Source organism: Limulus polyphemus, unplaced genomic scaffold (assembly GCF_000517525.1).
Source record: "Limulus polyphemus unplaced genomic scaffold, Limulus_polyphemus-2.1.2 Scaffold991, whole genome shotgun sequence".
Classification (NCBI taxonomy): Eukaryota; Metazoa; Arthropoda; class Merostomata; order Xiphosura; family Limulidae; genus Limulus; species Limulus polyphemus.
The window spans coordinates 275,009-294,654 of record NW_013666601.1 but is presented as its reverse complement, the minus strand read 5'-3'; the positions used below and the strand labels follow the sequence as shown (position 1 = coordinate 294,654).

At 33.8% G+C, this 19,646-nt stretch overlaps 1 protein-coding gene across 4 annotated transcripts in view; it reads left to right on the top strand.

Annotated features, from left to right (window-relative positions):
* The window catches only part of LOC106461580 (oxidation resistance protein 1-like), a 163,721-nt gene that overhangs the window by 60,989 nt on the left and 83,086 nt on the right, over positions 1-19,646 (top strand). For all 4 annotated transcript variants that reach the window (XM_022388589.1, XM_022388587.1, XM_022388588.1 and 1 more), the window contains one exon: positions 19,302-19,517. In XM_022388589.1, the coding sequence (XP_022244297.1) occupies positions 19,302-19,517 (216 nt within the window). The remainder of the gene's footprint in view (positions 1-19,301; positions 19,518-19,646) is intronic.

The following is a 19,646-nucleotide window of genomic DNA, read 5'->3' as shown; positions in this document are numbered from 1 at the left end:
GGTTTAACTTTTTAAACCCGTGTAGTAGACTTCCGTGGTAGGGTTAGGAAAGTCCTTCCTTTACAAGGTAAGTATAACATTTCACCTAGTGTTTGGTTTTAAACAATGGCAGATGTATGTTCTAGTTTATGCTACCGCACAAAAAAAGGAATACTCTGTAGGTTTTGTATTGAATTTAGAATATGGGTGAGTTGCACCTTTAAAATTTATTAGTACTTTTTTTAGATATTGAGATTATATGTTAAAGTTCACTTGAAAATATGGTTGTAATGAAATGGACTTTGACAAAAATATTCATACTGATCATATGTTATTCACCATAGCATCCTTGCCTGTCTGAATATCTCAACAGTGTTCTTCCTCCTTCATTGGTATTTGTGGATGACCATGTGACCGAATACAAAGTACTTGGTATAAGATGTCTTAATCACATTGTAAATAATGTGGTAAGTTATAAAATGAATGTATCCTGATGTAAGGTTTAAAAGCTCTTAACATTTAAGTTGTGTATAGCAATCAAAATAGAATAAATTTGAGTCATTTGACGTATACGAATTTAGAACAAATACCCACTTTTTATTCATTAGAAATTCATTTTGTAGAGAATGAAGTGAAAATGTATTTTTTTCTCTTAAATTACATTATAGACGGTTCTTTTTTACATAATGGTTTATTTCGTAACTATTGTACAAATAAATTAAAATGTTATGAACTCTGCAAAGAAGTGCAATGTGTCATTTTTTGTTATCAAACCTAATAGGTCACTTATATATAAATATATATATATTAAGGTGGTCCAAAAATATAAAAATAAAAAATTATTTCGCATGATATTTGCCTATATTCCACTACCACTAACGATTTTGGAAATAAAAAAATTGGATTGATTTGTGCATATCTATTGGTGGTACAACTTGAACACTTCAGTATCATTATATGTTATAGGGAAAGACAAATAGATGTTATTATGGTTTTTATTCAGTAACAAAAACAAAGCTGCAAAATCACTAGCAAACTGAATGAAATTTTTAAGTGTCCTGTATATCTGAATAGCATATAACTATAATAATAATAATACAACAGTTTATCATATCACTTATGACATGAAAATTTCCTGTCTGAGGGTCAGAAATGTCTTTGCGGAGAAGGTATTGCTTTTGATCTTTGTCCTTGGTGATAGAAGAGTTAAATGCTTGAATCAGAGCAATACTTCACAACTTTCAACCCAGCAGCTGCCTTCTGCATTTCTTTGTATTCTGGGATCCATTTCCAGTCTGCTGGGTCTTACTCCAGAAACACCTTTGCTTTCTCTTTCCTATTTAAATTTAAGACGTTGAAGAAGTGAAGAGTCTTTGTTACATCGGAGTAATACTAAAGTTCTAGTCGATGAAAGTTTTTTTTCTTCTTTGGAATATCAAGATTCTTCACCATTTCATGTTTAGTAGTTATCTGAACTCTGTCGTCAAACAGAGCCAATCCAACCAAGTCTTCTGATAAATACCATAAGTGCCATTTGAAGCCTGCCATTGTATCATTGGCAACTAATTGATCTGGATATGCAGATAACTTTAACATTATGCTGTGGTTGTTGAAGGGTGCAGCCATCACTATAGGAGCTTCATTCCAGAAGTGAGTGTCATTCAAAGCCTAAAAAGTATTACCCCTAAATATATCACAAGACCACAAACAGTAAACTGTATGAAATTGTGAATGTTGATTGAAACAAAAGAAAACTAACACAGGTTGTTCAATTTTCAGAGTTTATACATTTTTTTGTTAAAATTTTATTGTTATAATTATATAAAAAATTATTCTGTCATTCAACACTTTTCATTCATCCATATTCATCAACACAGAGAGTTGAGTATGTTATATATCGAAATGATTTTGAATATGTCAGTCAACAATTCAAATGACATCCACAGCTAATATAAAGCCACTATAGAACAACATGTATCATAACTACATGAGTGTTGATTGGCCCTGAATTTTGGAGCTGGTGAGCTGGGTTTGAATCATTGTAATACCACAAAATAATTCCCTCATTTAAGTTTTTGGTGTATTATAAAAGTAATGATCTGCCCTTTAACAGGGATAGTGGATGATAAGATGCTACTCACTGGATCCATTTCCTCAGGTGAGTAGTTCAAAGTTAGGGAAAGCAGCAGTTAGTCTTAAGAGCTTTGCCACAAATACAAATACAGAACTACAATTTCACATTGTTTGTCATTTTGTAGGTAATTTGATGCTACTGAAAATTGATTGCATAATATCTGTACGCTCAGATCGTTAAGAGATTTATAATTCCCAAGATGAGGATATTCATTGTACTTAATGACAGCAGAAAACACATGAATATGGATTAACTTGCATGTTGAAATTCAGTTTTTAGCATTGTAAGCCTTCTGACTTACTGGAGATCACCTTGTGAAACCTAATAAGTTTCTGATTTTTACACTTTAGTTGCTTTTATAACTAAATAAAAAATATAGTAGTAACATGTGGATCTTGTAATTTTCTGCTCTCAAATACTTAATGAAAGTTAATCCTATCTCTTTATATGGTTGTTGTTAGTACTTTACTTGATTTTTATTTATTTTAAGTACGAAACTTAGAATACAATATTAGCATGCAACAAAAACTTGTGTCCTAAAAATATTATAATTTAACTGGCTTTATAAAAAAAAACTATTTATGCATTAAAATTATTTTCTTACCTTTGTTGAGGAGGCCCGGAATTCAGGTGGTTAGGGCACTTGACTCACAATCTGCGGGTTGCGGGTTCGAATCTCTGTCATACCAAACATGCTCGCCCTTTCAGCCGGGGGTGGGGGATGTTATAATGTGACGGTCAATCCCACTATTCCTTAATAAAAGAGTTGCCGGTGGGTGGTGATGACTAGCTGCCTTCCCACTAGTCTTACACTGCTAAATTAGGGACAACTAGCGCAGATAGCCCTCGTCTAGCTTTGAACAAAATTCAGAACAACCAGCCAACCTTTCTTGAGGTGATTGTGGCTATAGTATACTATGAAATTCACACAGAAAAACTTAAGTCTAATCATGAGAATGAGCTAACCTCATAATGAAATCAGCAAATTAAATTATTCTCTTTCTTTTGTTTATAAATAATCCAATAACAAATGTTAGAGATATTTATTCACAATTTCTAAAGAAAGTATATTCTAGGAAAGACATTGCTTGTGAGTTTCATTTCATGGTATGTAAATCATTAAAGCATGAGAAATAGACATTATAATTTTTCATTTTATTTCGAGGATATCTAATGTTTAAGTGTGAAGATCCTGGAAACTTAGAAAATAATATAAGGGTGGAAAGAAGTTCTAAAATGGGCAGTTTGTGGCAAAAAGTATGGCATGATATAAAAGTGAAGATTGAGAATTTATTTGAATATTTCCTTTTGAAATTAAAATTTATAATCACATGTTGATAATAAAGTAGTTTAATTAAACTTTAAATGCAACTGTGTAAAAAGGTTGTGTCGTGTACTTTGATCTATCCATATCTAAAGAATTAAGGGAAACTGTTAACTGCTCCTGAGCTCTTCTGTAGGATCACGATGATAAATTACAAATAAAATTTTTTATCAGTTTCTTGTAATTTTTGTACTGTTTTATTTTCTTCAAATGTTGTTTATGTGATTAACGTATATTTATATTGACATTGTCCATACCTTTTGCCGAGTAAATGGTTTGAAAAAATACCAGTGATTTGTAAATGTTCTTTTTTTTTAACACATTATCTTTCTAAATGTGGATGAAAATAAATAATAAGGTAAACTCTAATGAGAAACTGGGCATCAGTTATATGATAAAGGTACTTATGTGTGTCTTACAGTATTCTGGGTGTTTCTTCTAGCTTTATAGCCTGCAGAATTTTTAAAGCTCAGTATCTCTTTTTTTTTCATGTCATTGTATAACAGATGAAGAGTAATTTTAATTACTTACTGATTGTAACATTAAGAAATAAACTTAATTTGTTCAAGTAGTTGTGATCAAGTTTTTATTAAGACAAAATATGATAATGACAAAAACTCTTAGTTTGTAAATTCAATGCTAAGGTTTCTCTAGATTGATGTATTTCATCAAACACTGCATTGTCATTTTCAGGTTTTTGCAAGTTTATAGGATATTTCGCCATATTCTATAACATAAAGTTTTATAAAATTGATTTGTCCTCACACCAGAATGTCATTTTCAGGTTTTTATCAATTAATGCCAAGCACTAGAATATTACTTTCAGGTTTCCCTTACATTTCTTTTATCAGACACTAGAATTGAATTTGTGGTTTGTTTGCAAGAATCCTTTGATGTTTGTTTCCTTATAATGCTAAAGGTAGCATTCAAATTGCAAACTGACCATTTGATAATAAATACCCAGTGCTATTAAACTGGTTGATATTGAATTGTAAAATAGAGTATGAATGATTGATTGCTTTAGTCTACTGGTATTCACTTATTGTAGTTGGTGGTCTTGATTGTAATTATGTTTTTCTTTTCTATCTTAAATTTAATTGTGAGATGGTGTGACATTTTGAACTTCATATAGAGTACTAAAATGTTAAGTCTTCCTTAAGTTTGATTTCAAAATATTTTTATCACTCTTTAAATAAAAACCATGTTTTTTTTTTAGCCTCCTACTGAGCTGAAGTGGTATGGAAGGGCTGAGGTTCTGTATGATGCTCTGAAACACCTCATGTATGATAGGGAGCTGCAAATCATAGAGGTCCTTCATCCTTGTGTACTTAGTCTACTAGAGGGTCAAGAGCCTAAACCTTCTGCACCTGAAAGATTGAAGAAGGTCTGACAATGTTGTCATTGAAATAATAAAAAAATTGTCATGTTGTCTTTCATTCTATATTTTAGGTTTTTACACCTTACTTTTCCCTTATAAGAAATAACATTTTTATATTTTGGTATTAGTATTTACTCTGTTTGTAGTATTGTTTAGAAATCTGTCATTGTAATTTACCTGCATATAAAATGTGTTTTATTGTGTGACTTTAAGACATAATAAACCTCTCCCTTTGCCCACTTATTAGTGACTTGCAGCTTTGATTAGTGATTAGTTGGTTTCAGCCTTTTTTCAATGCGTAAACATGTTGAATGTTTAGTTTAGAGCTGTCTTATGTATGTGTATGACAGTTAGTTTGTAAAGAGGGTAACATGGAGGTGTCCAGTGTGTGATGCAACCTTGGAAAAGATTCATCTGGAACTATTCAATATGTGACAAGTAGTTTGAGGAAAGGTTCATCTGGATCTGTTCTCTGTGTACATTATGACAGGCAGTCTGCGAAGAGGGTAATGTGAAGTTGTCCAGTTTATAACTGGTTGTTTGAGAAGAGGTTTATCTTGAGTTAACTTGTGTGTGACATATAATATTGGAAGAGAATCATCTGGAGCTATCCAGTGTGTGATATTTAGTTTGGAAGAAGTTCATCTGAAACTATCTTGTGTGTGACACTTAGTTTGGAGCTGTTTGGTGTATGATAGGTAGTTTGGTAAGTGATTCACCTGGAACTGTTGGGTGTTTAACAAGTAGTTCTGATAGGATATCTTAACGCCTCTCACAAAACAGCTTTTCTTAACTATTGGCACCACAAATTTTTAATGCATACTACTAACCTTCCACCTCCCGCTTCTGCATATCCAAGGACACTATGGTTCATTCTGGGAGGTTTACTTCTCAGTTTCATGAAGGGAAAGTTATGCCTTATCAAACACAGTGGTCAGAACTTTGTGATTTAGCCTACCACTGCCAGGTGGGAGCATGTTCTGACTCAAATAATGCACCTGCTCCTCAAAATTAATGGCTCTCAGGTGGTGTTTATAGGTAATCTGAATCAATCAATCAACCCTGGTGGGACAGGGTAAGTCTACAGACTTACAACTCTAAAATCCAACATTTTGTTTTTCTTACACTAAACTTTGTTGACTCTCAGGATCACCAATTACATTGACGATGAGCTAGAATCATTGTTAGCATGCACATTGGTTCAATTATCAGCTTGTGCATTTATTCCTGTCATCGTTTCTGTCTCAAATTTAATCAACTCCTACAGAGATCATAATTCTGCTCCTATTTGAGGGTTCCAACCTCTGATATCAGCCCCTCGCTACATTGGTACTCAGAATAGATTCTGTCCATACCCAAGGATTCTGTTGCTCAGTTATATCACTGCCAGTGGCATCAGTGACTTTTGTATGCCCTCCGGGTTTGTGGGGGCTCGGCTCTGAGAATTTCTGGATGTGTAGTAACCTTAAACGTGGATCCACGAGCACTACAGGTCTCTGAATCAGGATTAATCATTCAGTTCACATTTTCAACACTATTATCCACCCAACCTGTAGAGTTTCAATCTCCCACAGATCTTCAGGATTTGGAACTTAGTTCTACGGCTGTCAGAGTTTGGTTGGTCTGGGGGTAATGAGAGAGACTTGTTAGTTCTTCCGGGGTTTTATTCCAATTAGTTTTTGGGCCTAAGAAGACAGGAGATTGGTATTCAGTAATCGATCTTTCTCGTCTGTATCAATGCCTAAATTCTCCAAGGTTCAAAAGTTACTTATTCTTCAATTTGAGTTGCCATTTTTTACTGGGATTGTGGCTGTTCAAGTTCCTTGTAGTTGGCTTCTATCTGCACATTGACATAGTGGTGGCATGCCACCACTGTCGGCATTTTTTGTTGTGCACAAGAGTCATGTACTGCAGTTCAGGGTTTTTACCTTCAGACTAGCATCAGCTTCACATGGGTTCTGCCAAATTATATGAGTTTGTCTCATCACCTCCATTCCATTGCACTGTGCACACACTATTAAATAGATCACTAATTACTGCTGACATCATCCCATCAGTTGTCAGAACGTCATACCCTGATTCTAATTTCTGAAACAGCCAAAGCAGGTTTTATTCTCAGAGCTGAGACATCTATACTTTATCCAATTCAATATGCCATCAGTCTGTTTTTTTTACCACACTACGGAACAGGAAGCCCAACTCTTCATCACCTCTCCTTTTCCCACAGCATGGATTGTTCTTTCTCCTTTGGGAATGTGGATATCACTCGAATCACTCATGCCTTTGGGATGAGAGCACAAGAGATCTATTCAGTGGCCTTTATGCAACCAAGGGATCATAAAATCAATTTACTGAATTCTCCAGTTTCCTTAGTGAAGATCGTTCTTCAATCTCGATAGACTGTTAAGTCAGGAAACTACTAAGAAATGTATTCCTCTGCCACCACCTCATCCAAAGTTCCATTTCTTCACAAATGCCTTGCTTCAGGGATGGGGTGCATTTACCAACAGTCAGGAATTCCAGTGTCTACACATGGACAACAAGGCTTCCCCACACGATGATTTGTTCTTCTTCCTGTTCTAAAGACAATGCCTCATGGTCTGGTGTTAGATATACAAGACTGTTTAGTGTGTTATTATTTAGTTTATTTTGTGACTTAATATTTAATGATTATTTAATTTTCATGACAGGAGTGTTGAAGGTTGATTCTTTTAAAAGTGTTAGTTGTGACAAATTTTTGTTACATAACTTTTTACAAGTCATACGTTGTATTTGCAGTTACTTTTTTTTGTCTAGGTTTTACTAGTATTGTTGACGTCAATTACTCAACTCTTCAGTATTTTACTCATTACCTTAACTGAGTATTGTTAAATCATCACGTCATGTAGTGTGTAGAAAATTCCAGGCTTCAGTGAACAAGGTATAAATATAGGCAACCAAGTGAGCACAAGTCAAGTAAAAGTTCAGTCAGAAAAGAAGTTATAAAACGTGAAGTTAGCCAGCATTTGTGTGATTAGCCATAACGGGCGATATTTTAAAGTGAGTTTCACAGTTTGATAGAGATAAAGATAATAATTTGTCTTGTCAGAAGGTGTTCTAAAGTAATTAAACCCAGCTGTGTGGACTTTGACGAAAAGGAGACAATTATTTAAAGTTCAAGATGCACAGTAAGAAAAAAGTAGAGAAAATGGATGCATGCCATCAGGACGGAATAGGATTACAACTCTAGGCCTTCCCTCCAATCCATATGTTACACAAGGTACTACTTATGGTTTGTTCCAACCCATTGTCAGGTCCCTTTGATAGCGAATTGTAGCTGCCGGATTGGCAGCTACATCCTAATTTCTGCTTTTGCAGTAACATCTTAGGCCATCACTGTAGAGGCAGTCGTGATCTGATGTGGTACACCCAGCTAGCTATCCAGAAGCTCAAGCTTCAGGCATAGAGGTTATGCAGTTTTTTGTATGGCATCTGGGTTTAATTTCTAAGGTTGCCATGTATCTGTCACAGTCTTTCCTTAGTCCCATGATGGACATTTATCAAATGAAATGACACACATATATCAGCAATGGTGTATTGAGAGGAGGTTGAACCCATTTCAATCAGAAGTGCCAACCATAACTCGTATTTTGACCTGGCTCTTTGGCAAGGTTTTTTTTGTATCTTCCACAATTTCCCTGTATAAGGCAGTCTTATCACTACCATTCGATACTCACAACAAAATATTATTTGACTCCCCAGTACTATCTGGATTCCTCAAGTTGCCCAAACAACCATTTCAATTACCTAACTGGTATATTAAGGTTACATTACATGCCCTTTCTCAACACCTGTTTGTGACTTTATTTTCCTATGCCATATATCACCTTTACCTGAAGGTTTCTTTTTTCGTTGCTGCTGACCTACTGACATCACTGGTCTGAGTAGTTTGTCCACAGTACGCTTTATCATTCTACTTCAGACCAGTTCTTCTTACCCAAGACACTGTCAGACAGGGAAGGGGATAAATCCTTTTCACCAATTCATCTGATCACTATTTCTTACTTCTATGACTGATCCAATTTCAAGCTTTGTTATGTCCAGTGAGGGTCTTGAAGATTTTGTTGCCCACACTAATGCCTTTACGGATGTTAGACAACATTTTTTTTTGGGGGGGGGGGCTCTCTTTAAAGGCAATGAAGCTTCTGCAAGTCATGTCTAATCAGATTCCTCACATTTCTATGTCCTTAGCAGCCCAGTTGAATTGCTCTCTGGAAGACATTGTGCAGACTTGTATGTGGACCTTCCCCAATACTTTTATCTAACATTATTTGTCTAGCAGTACCTTCATCTGAGGGTTTGCACGTACCTCCTGTAGCAATCTTAACTACTTCTGCTAGATTATACAATGGGGTTTGTATTTTAATTGCTACCTTTCAGAGTCCCTCATTTTCACAGGATCCTACTCTGTGGTGAGTGTTGCCCAGGTAGGTGAGTTTTATCAAACCAATTCCACACTAGCAACCACTATACTTATACTTTATCTAGGTTGTAACAAGTGCTGTAGAAATGAGGTATTCCATAAGATCACCTAGGGGCTGGCCAGGTGATATTGCTACGCTGGACTGTTACTCATGGACTATGATGAGTGAAGCATAAGGGAATCCTGCTCATCCCTGCTGATTATTGAATTGGATTGGTTGGTTTGCTTGTAAAAATTTAGGGAACTTGGTTCACCTATTGCACTGTTCCTCGGGACTCCCCATTGTGGATTACCCTCCAGATACTACTAGTGGAGCTAAGGAGTCCTTACCACACCCAATTTCCAGTCATTGGGGTGATCGACAGAGGATTTTCCTCCAGAGTGTTAGAATGAATTCCTCCACTCCACTCTTGGAGAAGAGGGCAAAGTTAGTAGCCCCTCTTACCCAGATCCTTGCATTTTTTTCCCAGATATTGGAAGGAGAGGCAGCAGCCTACATGGGAGCCTTCCCATAATACCAGTTCAGATTTGACACTCAGCTATCCAGTTGGGTTGAGCGTGGCCCTTCTTTTTTATCAATATAGGTTCATTACATTGTTCATGGAAGAGGGTCCATTGTCTATTTGTAATTCCAAATGCAGAGTGGTCCCATCCTGCCTGGTTCCTTGGTTGAGCACAGTTTGTTCCATGTCCTCCATATAATTCCGTAGGCAAGTGTAATTTACCTTGGCAATATGGATGGGGAGTGAGGATGAATGTTCATAATTCCAGACTGGATGAGTTCTGTTTCCTCAGGTTGAGTAAGGCATTCTGAGTCTGGGGCGTTGCCTTTTCTACTTCTTCAGGTTGAAGAGAAAGTTTGTCAACTTCAGTGTTGCTTACCTTCTCATCGTGATTCTGGTGGCCCAAAATGCGTCACTCTATGGCTATAGATTTGGATCCACTCATAAGTGCGTATATATATATCTTTGGGGGTCCAATTGCTCTAGCCACCAATGTGGGATATAGGAACCTTGGCCCTATAATTCCAACCCCAAGCAGTGGAACCTCAGCTCTTTAGTTGGGGCCTGGCTAATGGTGATGATAAATCATGTAAAGTTCCCCCCACAGTACATGAATTAAGTTCCGGGTGAAGAGCACATCTGTTCTGGATGTAGTGCAGTTCCCCCACTAGAGTGCCAATCTTCTATTGACACACACATGATCTATGCAGATGTTTTCTGTATGGATAATGCCCTCACTGGCCCCTCCACCTTCTTAATGTGGGATTCAGGCTGTGGTGTGAGAAGAGGTAAGTATGTTTTGGAAGTGAACATTTTCTTAAATTGAAAATGTATTTCCAATAATATTTACCTTTTTCTCACACTCTCCTGTCCTTCCTCACCACTAAGAGCCAGTGTTAGAGACTGTGGATTGAGTCAGTCTCAAAAAAGTGATAACATTATCTGAATGAGGTGCTTATTTATAGTACCAGGATAGAGTGTGCATTGATATAAGTGGAGAGTGTCATGTGAGAAATATCGCCATGGGTAATTAAGTGGGGTATAAAAGACTGTAGGAAGCAAGAAGAAATCAGACCAATGCTTAGATGGATAAAGGAAGAAACCTTGGCAGTCATGTAATAGCTATAGTTTGACAGGAGGTAAGAATTATTGTAAATACATTTTCGATTTAAGAAAATGTTAACTTTCACAAAATTGGGCAAGCTTTTAATAAATATTACTAGTATTTTGTACACAAAAATTCTGATTTTTTTCATTAAGTATTTTTACCAAAGATTTAAGTGCGAATATATTGAGTGAGAATGTAAGGCAATTTTAATGTTAAGACTAAAAATAAATTTTTTACTCTTGCAGTTTTTATATTTCATTTACATAATCCTAAAACCTCTTAAATTAATATCAAACGTTTTTTTCAGTAAATCTGCATATCTTATATCTTATTTTCTCTATCATCAACTCTTTACAGAGTTGATTAATTTGATTATCCTTATATCCACCACAAAAAAAGGAGTTAAGTCTAAATTACCTCCTTTTTTCTTTCTAGAATGACTGCAGATTATAAACAAAAACTACATTTATTTATCCTGAAAAGCTTAAGGTTCATAACAGTTTACATCTATTTCTACTTAATTTTATTGTTCTATTGACCTTGGAACCATGTGTAACTAGTAATTCCACCATGTACAAGCTGCAAGTTACACCGCAAATGCATAGCTAAAGTTACACTGTTGAATGATGTAATGCACAATCTGCTCATAAGCATACCTCATGGAGTAATTTTTAATTATTTTTTTGTTATCTAACCTTATCTAGCCTATTAAGTTCCTAATAACCCAGAGCATTTGGGTTATTTTTATAGCAATAAATAAAAAATATACAAGAAATTTAGTACTTATGTTTGGCCTTTTGTTTTCTTTCTATTCACTTGCTTGTAAAACTTAAGCATACTTTTTTTTAGTGATGATACTGTGCATGAAATAATTTCTATTTATTTCAAATGTGCATTTAAGAAAATAAGATAATGCACGCATAAAACAAACAATGTCCTATAACTAATATAATTTAACTGGCTTTCTAACAAAGAAATAAGTGTATCAATTTCTTTAGCTACTTGATTTCAAATCGGCAATAAAAACTAATGAGAACAATGTAGCATTATATATCATTTATTAAATTTATAAACTTTCGTCTTTCTGTTGGTTATAAATGAAGTAATAGAAAACGTCAGAGAGAAGTATTGGCAATTTGTGGAAGAGAGCATGTGATAAGTGGACATGGCAAGTTGGTCTAATTTTCTAGTTTATATCTGCATAAACAAAGAAAATTGAAGGATATAAAAATTAGACTTTGACTTAGTAATGTATATATATATATTATAATGAGTAATTTATGTTAAACTCAGGACTTCAGAGAGGGGTGATGAAAAGATACAAAATGGAGAAGTCAGAGCAAACAAATGTTATACACATGCAAGGGGAGATTGAGAATTTATTTAAGTGTTTTATTTTAAGGAATTAAAACTTATATAATATTACAATTTGATTTATTAACTATGTTTTGATGCCATGCTTATTCATATACATTGATAATAAAGTAGTGTAATAAAATTTTGAATCTAATTCTGTAAAATGTTGTGACATGCACACTCTGACCTACTCGTAGTGAGATGGTTGATTGTAATAAATAAATAAAATTGTGAAAGTATTGTCCACTGACATTGAATTATATTTATTTTTACTTTTAAACAAAATCATTGATATTGATGTTAGAAGTGTATTTTAATTTTGGCATAGGAAGCTTTAACATTTGCATACATAGTAAAATGATAGACAGGGAACTTCATTCTTAAGAAAAAAATAGTTCTTTAGAATTTAAAGTTAATATGCTTACTAGAATTGTTGTTTTTTATTTCTTTCATTTTTAGCTTTTTGTTTGAACGTCTTATGATAGTGAGCTTACTATATTTGTATACATATAATAGTCATTTATATGGTAGCCTTCTTTACCAGCAGTAGTATAGGTGGTTTCTATCAAACCTGTTTCTTGGAGCACAATGGTCAATGCTGTTAATTTTGTGGACCATTTTACAATGTAGGGTTTTGGTACAGTGCATTTGTTTTTTGTTGATCTACTTACCTTGTTAACAAATTTTTAGCTGCTTCACTTTCATAATTAAATGTAGTAAAATGCTTTTAATTATAGTTCAATATAATTGTTTTTGTCCCATTGCTTGGATGAGCCTTTTATTGCTGACACAGAAAAAAAATGCATCCTGTTCAGGAGTTAAGAAGGTAATTGTGCCTGTCTTAAACAAAGCCCGCCCCCCCCTTTAAATTTGGTGTATTCACTTATCTTTGGCAGCATAACATGATAATATCTGCACCAAATTTATGTTTTATCAAACTGATGCTATTCAAGCAGTAAAACAAATCTTGTTTAAACTGTGTTTCAATAATATTTAAAGTCTTTTCCTTTTAATAGACATCACTACAATTATATAAGAAATGTAGATGACTTAATTACTGTTCATTACGTCATTAAAAGCAGGTTCAACTGCAAGAAATATAAACTAAAACAAAGAATCCTTGTCATCATGTTACTAGTTTCCAAGAAGAAAGCACCAAAATGTGTCAAATACTAAGAAAGCCCAATATTTGTAGAAATACTGCCTTTTCTAACTCTTCTCAATAGTGATTTTTTAAAAGAAAAATTTCATAAGTTATTAACAATTTGATGAGACCCTCTAGAATATGTGATTTTCAAGGAATCCTGTTGTCTTTGGAGTTGGGCTACTTCTGCAACTGACCTTGTCCTTGTACTAGCCTCGTTGGTTCGTAGCCAGATGCCTGCTAAGCAGCGTGGCTGAGAGTAAGGTATACAGTTGTGTTAACAATAAGTGCAGTAACAAAGGGATAACATTTTCACTAAGTCTCCAAGTTTCCATCAGATCTCAAGAGGAATCCAGAAAAGATGGAAATAACAAAGGAAAGGTTACATAACTTGGGAAAATGACACACCATGAAGACATTTTCTTTTGGTGAAAATAGTGTTGTGTGTGAAAAACATTCCACCCCTGATTGTTGACTGATGGGTGAGTAGGCTATCAAGGTTTGTATGTTACAAGCTGGAGCACAATGTAACATGTGGTGTTACTCATGGAACATGTGACAGTAAACAGTCCAACATTTATTATTACATAATTATGTTTCTAAACCATCACATATAACTAAGCAGACATAAAACTTTGATATAAAGTAAACATACATCAGATTCAGAGTTCCCCTCTTAAACAGGAAAATAAGGAAAATTCAACCTGGTGTCAATAATTAAACAAAAACACGTTAAATAAATATAATGCAGAGACATCTGTACATACAGTATTTATATTGTGTCTTTTGAGAGAAATGATAGGAGATCATTGAGGTTTTTCATAGATTGGTGCCTTTAAGTATTGAATCTCATGAAGTCCTCTCTAGCCTTTTGAATGCCCATTTTGAGGCATATTACGTATTCTTTGATATGCTGGCTTTCATTGCATGACTACTGGTTCTTTTGCATTAGATATTGTCCCTACAGTGTTGGCACAGTGAGGTTTCAAAATAGACTTAATATACTTTAGAGGTATGTATACATTTAATTTTGTACACAAATAAACCATGAATGAGACCACAGTTTTTCTGATGAATAAAACAATTTCAGATGTATGGTGAGATGTGTATGTATGGTAAAGAATGCAGTAATAAGCTTAGATTGCACTGAGACAGAAACACTCTGTGTTCTATGTTTTCTTAGAACTGAGAAAGAATATGTCAGTTTGATCAAATAGAATAATCATAAAAAAGTTTGTAGTTTTTCACTGAAGAAACACACAGAGTTGCTAGATAATCTGCACCACACCATGTGAGAAATTTGATGGACCCAGTGTTTTCATTGGTATTGGTGAAGGAATGTTTTACAGTTGAGGCAATTACATCACTTATGATTTTGTGCATTAATCTTTATGAAGTGAAATCATAATTACTTGTTTGTTGGAAATTGATGGTCAAGGTCTACAAACTTAGCAAGTATATGCTTAACTGTCTGCAATTTAACCAAACTACATTGAAACTACTTGATCCACATGTGTTTTTCAGCCAGCACATCTCTGATATGTGATGATAACCAGCATACATAGATTACCTTACTCAATTTTTGCCACAGGATGAGTTATATACAGGGAATGTGGTGAAAGAAAAACTTGTGCATGTTTGCAGCAATACATAACATGAAAATAATTTTCTAATCAAATTTGATATTTCCATTTATTTACTGTTATTGATCATTCCAACAATTGATTAATTAAAGCTGTGATTAAATAAATTGTCAAAATAATCAAAATTAGGGTTTCCAATTGCTACTTTTATCAATCATTCCAACTACGTGACTAATTGAAATATTGTTATTATGTTTCTTTGTTATTAAGCACAAAATTGTATCTTTGCATTGCCCAAATATAATGATATTAGTTGTTTATATTATTGCAAAGATACTAAGGCTATCTGCTGCTGTCGCTAATTTGAACTGCTTACTAGAGGGAAGGCAAAAGGCAACTGCCTGGAAGCATCAACTGCCAACTTCTTTCTGAAGTGCTGACTAGAGTGAAGGCAACTGCCTGGCAGTACCCACCTTCAACCTGTTTTTGCTTACTCACCTGGATTTGAGGAACACTGTACTAATTGATGAATCAAATGCAAGTGAATGATGGGACCACCTACTAAGATTACTAAATACTACTAATTGCCCAGCTGCAGTAGAATTTCAGTATAGGAATGTGTGGGTAATGTTTAACCCTTATTTGGGTTCAATCTTGGCACAATGTAGGTTCTTGGGTAGAATGTTTTATCTGTCTGAGCTAAAGCTGCTACAGCTGCTGTTTTCTTTTTGTTCTGCAGCCAGTTTGAAGTTACTACTTCATATCTCATCACGAGAGAAACAATGTTAGGGCAAGAAGATCTGTTACGCGCATGTGGCACCTCATCATATCACTGGTTGTACCCTTCCACAAACTTGTCATTGAGGATATTATTATGATCTGCTGAAGCTATTGCAGTGTATGCTTTACTGTACAAATAGTGCATATTCTTCATATAAGTGGTCAACGTAACTCTTGTACTTCTTCTCTAAGCTTTGAACTTGGTCCAATGGCTTGTTTGATTTTCCACTGGCTTTCACTCTTTCAAAGTTGCACCTCATTCAAATTCATCCAGGCTCAAGATCAGATGTTGTGCAGCATGTTCTGCAGATCTGCCATTCCAAGTAATTACCTGCCTGAAATGAAATCAGGAAGCTAGCTGTCCATATCATCTTTTGCTGCACTCTTGAATATTGGAGGTAAGATCTGTTTTATCTCATACATGAGGACCCATGGTTATTATTCAGTTATTATTTTGCATGCAATTTATGACAGTTAATTAATAAACTGATTTTTATCTAAGTTATTTTCTAGGCTACATCCTTAGGTGTAGCAGTGTTTCAGGAGTTAAGTCTCTTTTTGTTTCTTTAGATATTTAATTTCAAAGTATCTTGTATCATTAGCTCATTATATTTGTGTAGGCCCTTCTTGCAACTTGTACCTAAAAACATGGGCGTGGTTACTTCTCTGTTTGATGATTATGTTTTACAATTCCTGTTTTCTTCATTTTATAGTAGTCAAAAATTGTGATGAGCTCTAATGAAGTTTTGTCTAATCAGTGGTCACTCCCAGTAGCAAAGCTGTATGTCTGAAGACTTACAATGCTAGAGACCAGGTTTTGATACCTGCGGTGGGCAGAGCACAGATGTCTCATTGTGTCGCTTTGTGCTTAATTACAAACAAATCTAATCGGCATTCCTTAGGTTTTTAATATGACAGCTTTTTTTTATATTAACAGTTGGACATTCACATTGTTGCAACACAACTTTCTACATACATAACAGGTTTATTCTAAAACAAAGGAATAATATTCATAAGATTGGATGAGCCCCCTGTATATCAATAACTATTTTAAATTCTTAATCTATTCATTATACTACACTACATAACTTAAAAAGAAAAAGGAAAAACAAGACAATTGTATGTTTCACAAATACATCCTTTATTCACAACCATGATGATGCCTTTTCTGGCAAAATCATGGTCGTGAATAAATTATGTATTTGTGAAACATATAGTTGTCTCATTTTTCCTCAATTCCGTGAACTTGTAACTATCTCCGGTCCTCTCTTCTCACAAACTGTTATTAAAAATAATTCAAAATTGTATTTTTGAAGAACTTTTTTACTTGATACATATTCTGGTAAATTGTTTAAAATTTTCTTGCAAGTGTTTTGTAGTTACCTCACATTCTTGTGAACTGGATGTGAAAGATAAAGACCATAAACTTGCATTAATCCTTTAACTTAGATGAAGGTTAAGTAACATAATGATCACTCTGTAAAAGGCTTATAACTCACAAACTTTTTTTCTATATCATCATTCCTCTTATGATATGTATCTTTCTCAAGCTGAGGGGTGGTACAGAGCCTTGTGCAAGTTAGCATGAGCTGGAGTTCATTTTCTTTTACATGTATAATAAGAATGATCATTGATATAGGTAATCTAGGATTGTCGGATATTGCACTAGGAATTTTATTCTGACTTGACACTACAACATATCAAGATTCTAGCTCTAGTCTTCATCTATGACTTAGTTATGTATATTCCACCAACCCAAAAACTCAACTGCAGTTGTATTGCAAACTTGGAAGACAGCCATTGTTGGAAGACTACAGCAATTCTATTATGAATAAAGAATTTGTTTTATCTGTTTATGTATGTTTGCTTGTTTTTGTACTCTTTGAAACCATTTCATAAATCTGTTACTTGTTGTGAACTAACAAATGATTGCATAAGTGTAAAAATAAAAAAGAACATCGTGTCTAGCTTTCACTATGGGCATTTTTTCGTGTGCATGCCATGAGGTTTTAGTGAGTTACATTTTAAATTTAATTAAACTACTTTCTTATTACGGTATACAAATAAACTTGGCATCAAAATGTAGCTAATTATCCATATTTTAATATTATATAAATTTTAAGTTCTTAATTTTATAAGGCAATACTAAAAATAAATTTCCAAACTTCAACTAGTATGAGAATTGTGACATTTGCTTTCCAGGTATCACCTCTTCTCTGATTTATTTACCAACCTAGGTTTTCATAGGTTTCTGAAATTACTTCACCTTCATTTGCAGCTTCACTACTAAGCAGTTGCAATGACAAGTAGCTTAATTTTCTTGATAACATTTTCTTCGGTTTAATAAAGAACACCCTCTTTATTGCAGGAATTTTTCACAAATTTAGTAAGATACTTGTTTCACTTTATTTTCTCTCACTTTTCTTACTGTATGTAAACCACAGCTTGATTACCGACTATCTCTATAAAACACACAAATTTTCCATCTATGAAATTGCTAAAGATTCTGTCTGGTTTCAATGATATAAATATGCTTTAAAAAATAACCATTCAGAAAAACTATATTGCATTATTTACTTTCAACTTACACTAAGTAAATAATGATATAACTATTCTAGGTTTTTCTATCAAGTTATAGAAAATTTTAAAAAAGCTTTTTCAAACACTTGGACTTGAAATTAAGAAATAACTGGAAATAGAGTATGGACACTTTAAATTGGAAATATTGACTAAATACATATTATCTTGCTCCATCATAAATAGAATGTATTTTATTGTAGATATTTTTAACCAAATGTTCAAATGTTTTATAACAATTGCATTTAAAGTTTGATCAACATTTGCAAATGTGCAGCATATTGGTTTTCTTATTATAATGTGTGTATTCTTATTTGGTTTTAGAACATGCTTTTATAGAAACTTTTAAGGTGTTGTTCCATTCTCTTGTGTGTGCACACATTACCTCATTTATACCCTTATTTTCCTTTTAAAATTGTTTCTCATTTACTCATTGTATGCCGATGTTTCATTTACAAAGGTTTTATTTACACATTGTCTATGTATTAACCTTTTTTATTTATATTTACAAGCTGTTTTTTTCTAACCCCAGTAATTTTGTTCAACAATATTGGTATTCAGTATTAGTGTAATAAATGCTATCTTTTTGAACATTCATCTAGAATCTTCAACACAGTTTTATTGTTTTTTGTATGTTATATCACATGATTAGTTTTTTTGACTGTTTTGAAAACACCTTTAAGTATGCCTGATTTTTAATCAATTACATTTAGTTTTTCTAATTGTATTCAGCAAATGAGATGATTGAATTGTTGGAAATAGATTTTTTCTTCTGTAGTTGAAGGTTCTTTTTTTTTCAAGAAATGTATTGAGCAAAATACTTTAATCATCATTTTACACATGAACAAATTTATGTTAAATCTTATTTTGAACCATAGTAAATTCATAACAGTACACACTGTAAAATGCCCTTGTGATTGGTTAAGATACCTCAGTATATTTTTTTGTTTTGATCAGATGATCACTTTTTCAGAGATCAAGTCCTAAGCCAGGACATGTGGAAAGAGTAAAATCACCCATAGAGGAATTAGTTCTTTCTACCACAGTCATTTCAGATGCAAACAAATGTGGAACACAATTAGGTGCTGCAAGCACAAAACATTCTGTTCCTACAACTGCTAAAGAGTTAGACAAGGAGTGTTTAGAAAAATTTTTGAAAATTGATGCAAGGCACATCACAGATGGACAGGTGAGATTTCCAAGTTGTATATTTTCAATAGGTAATTTCTGCCATAAATTACACTAACTCAGTTAATTGATATGTACTGTAGGTTTTGCAGATTATGTTTGTTATTATTGTAGTAATAGGAAATTACTT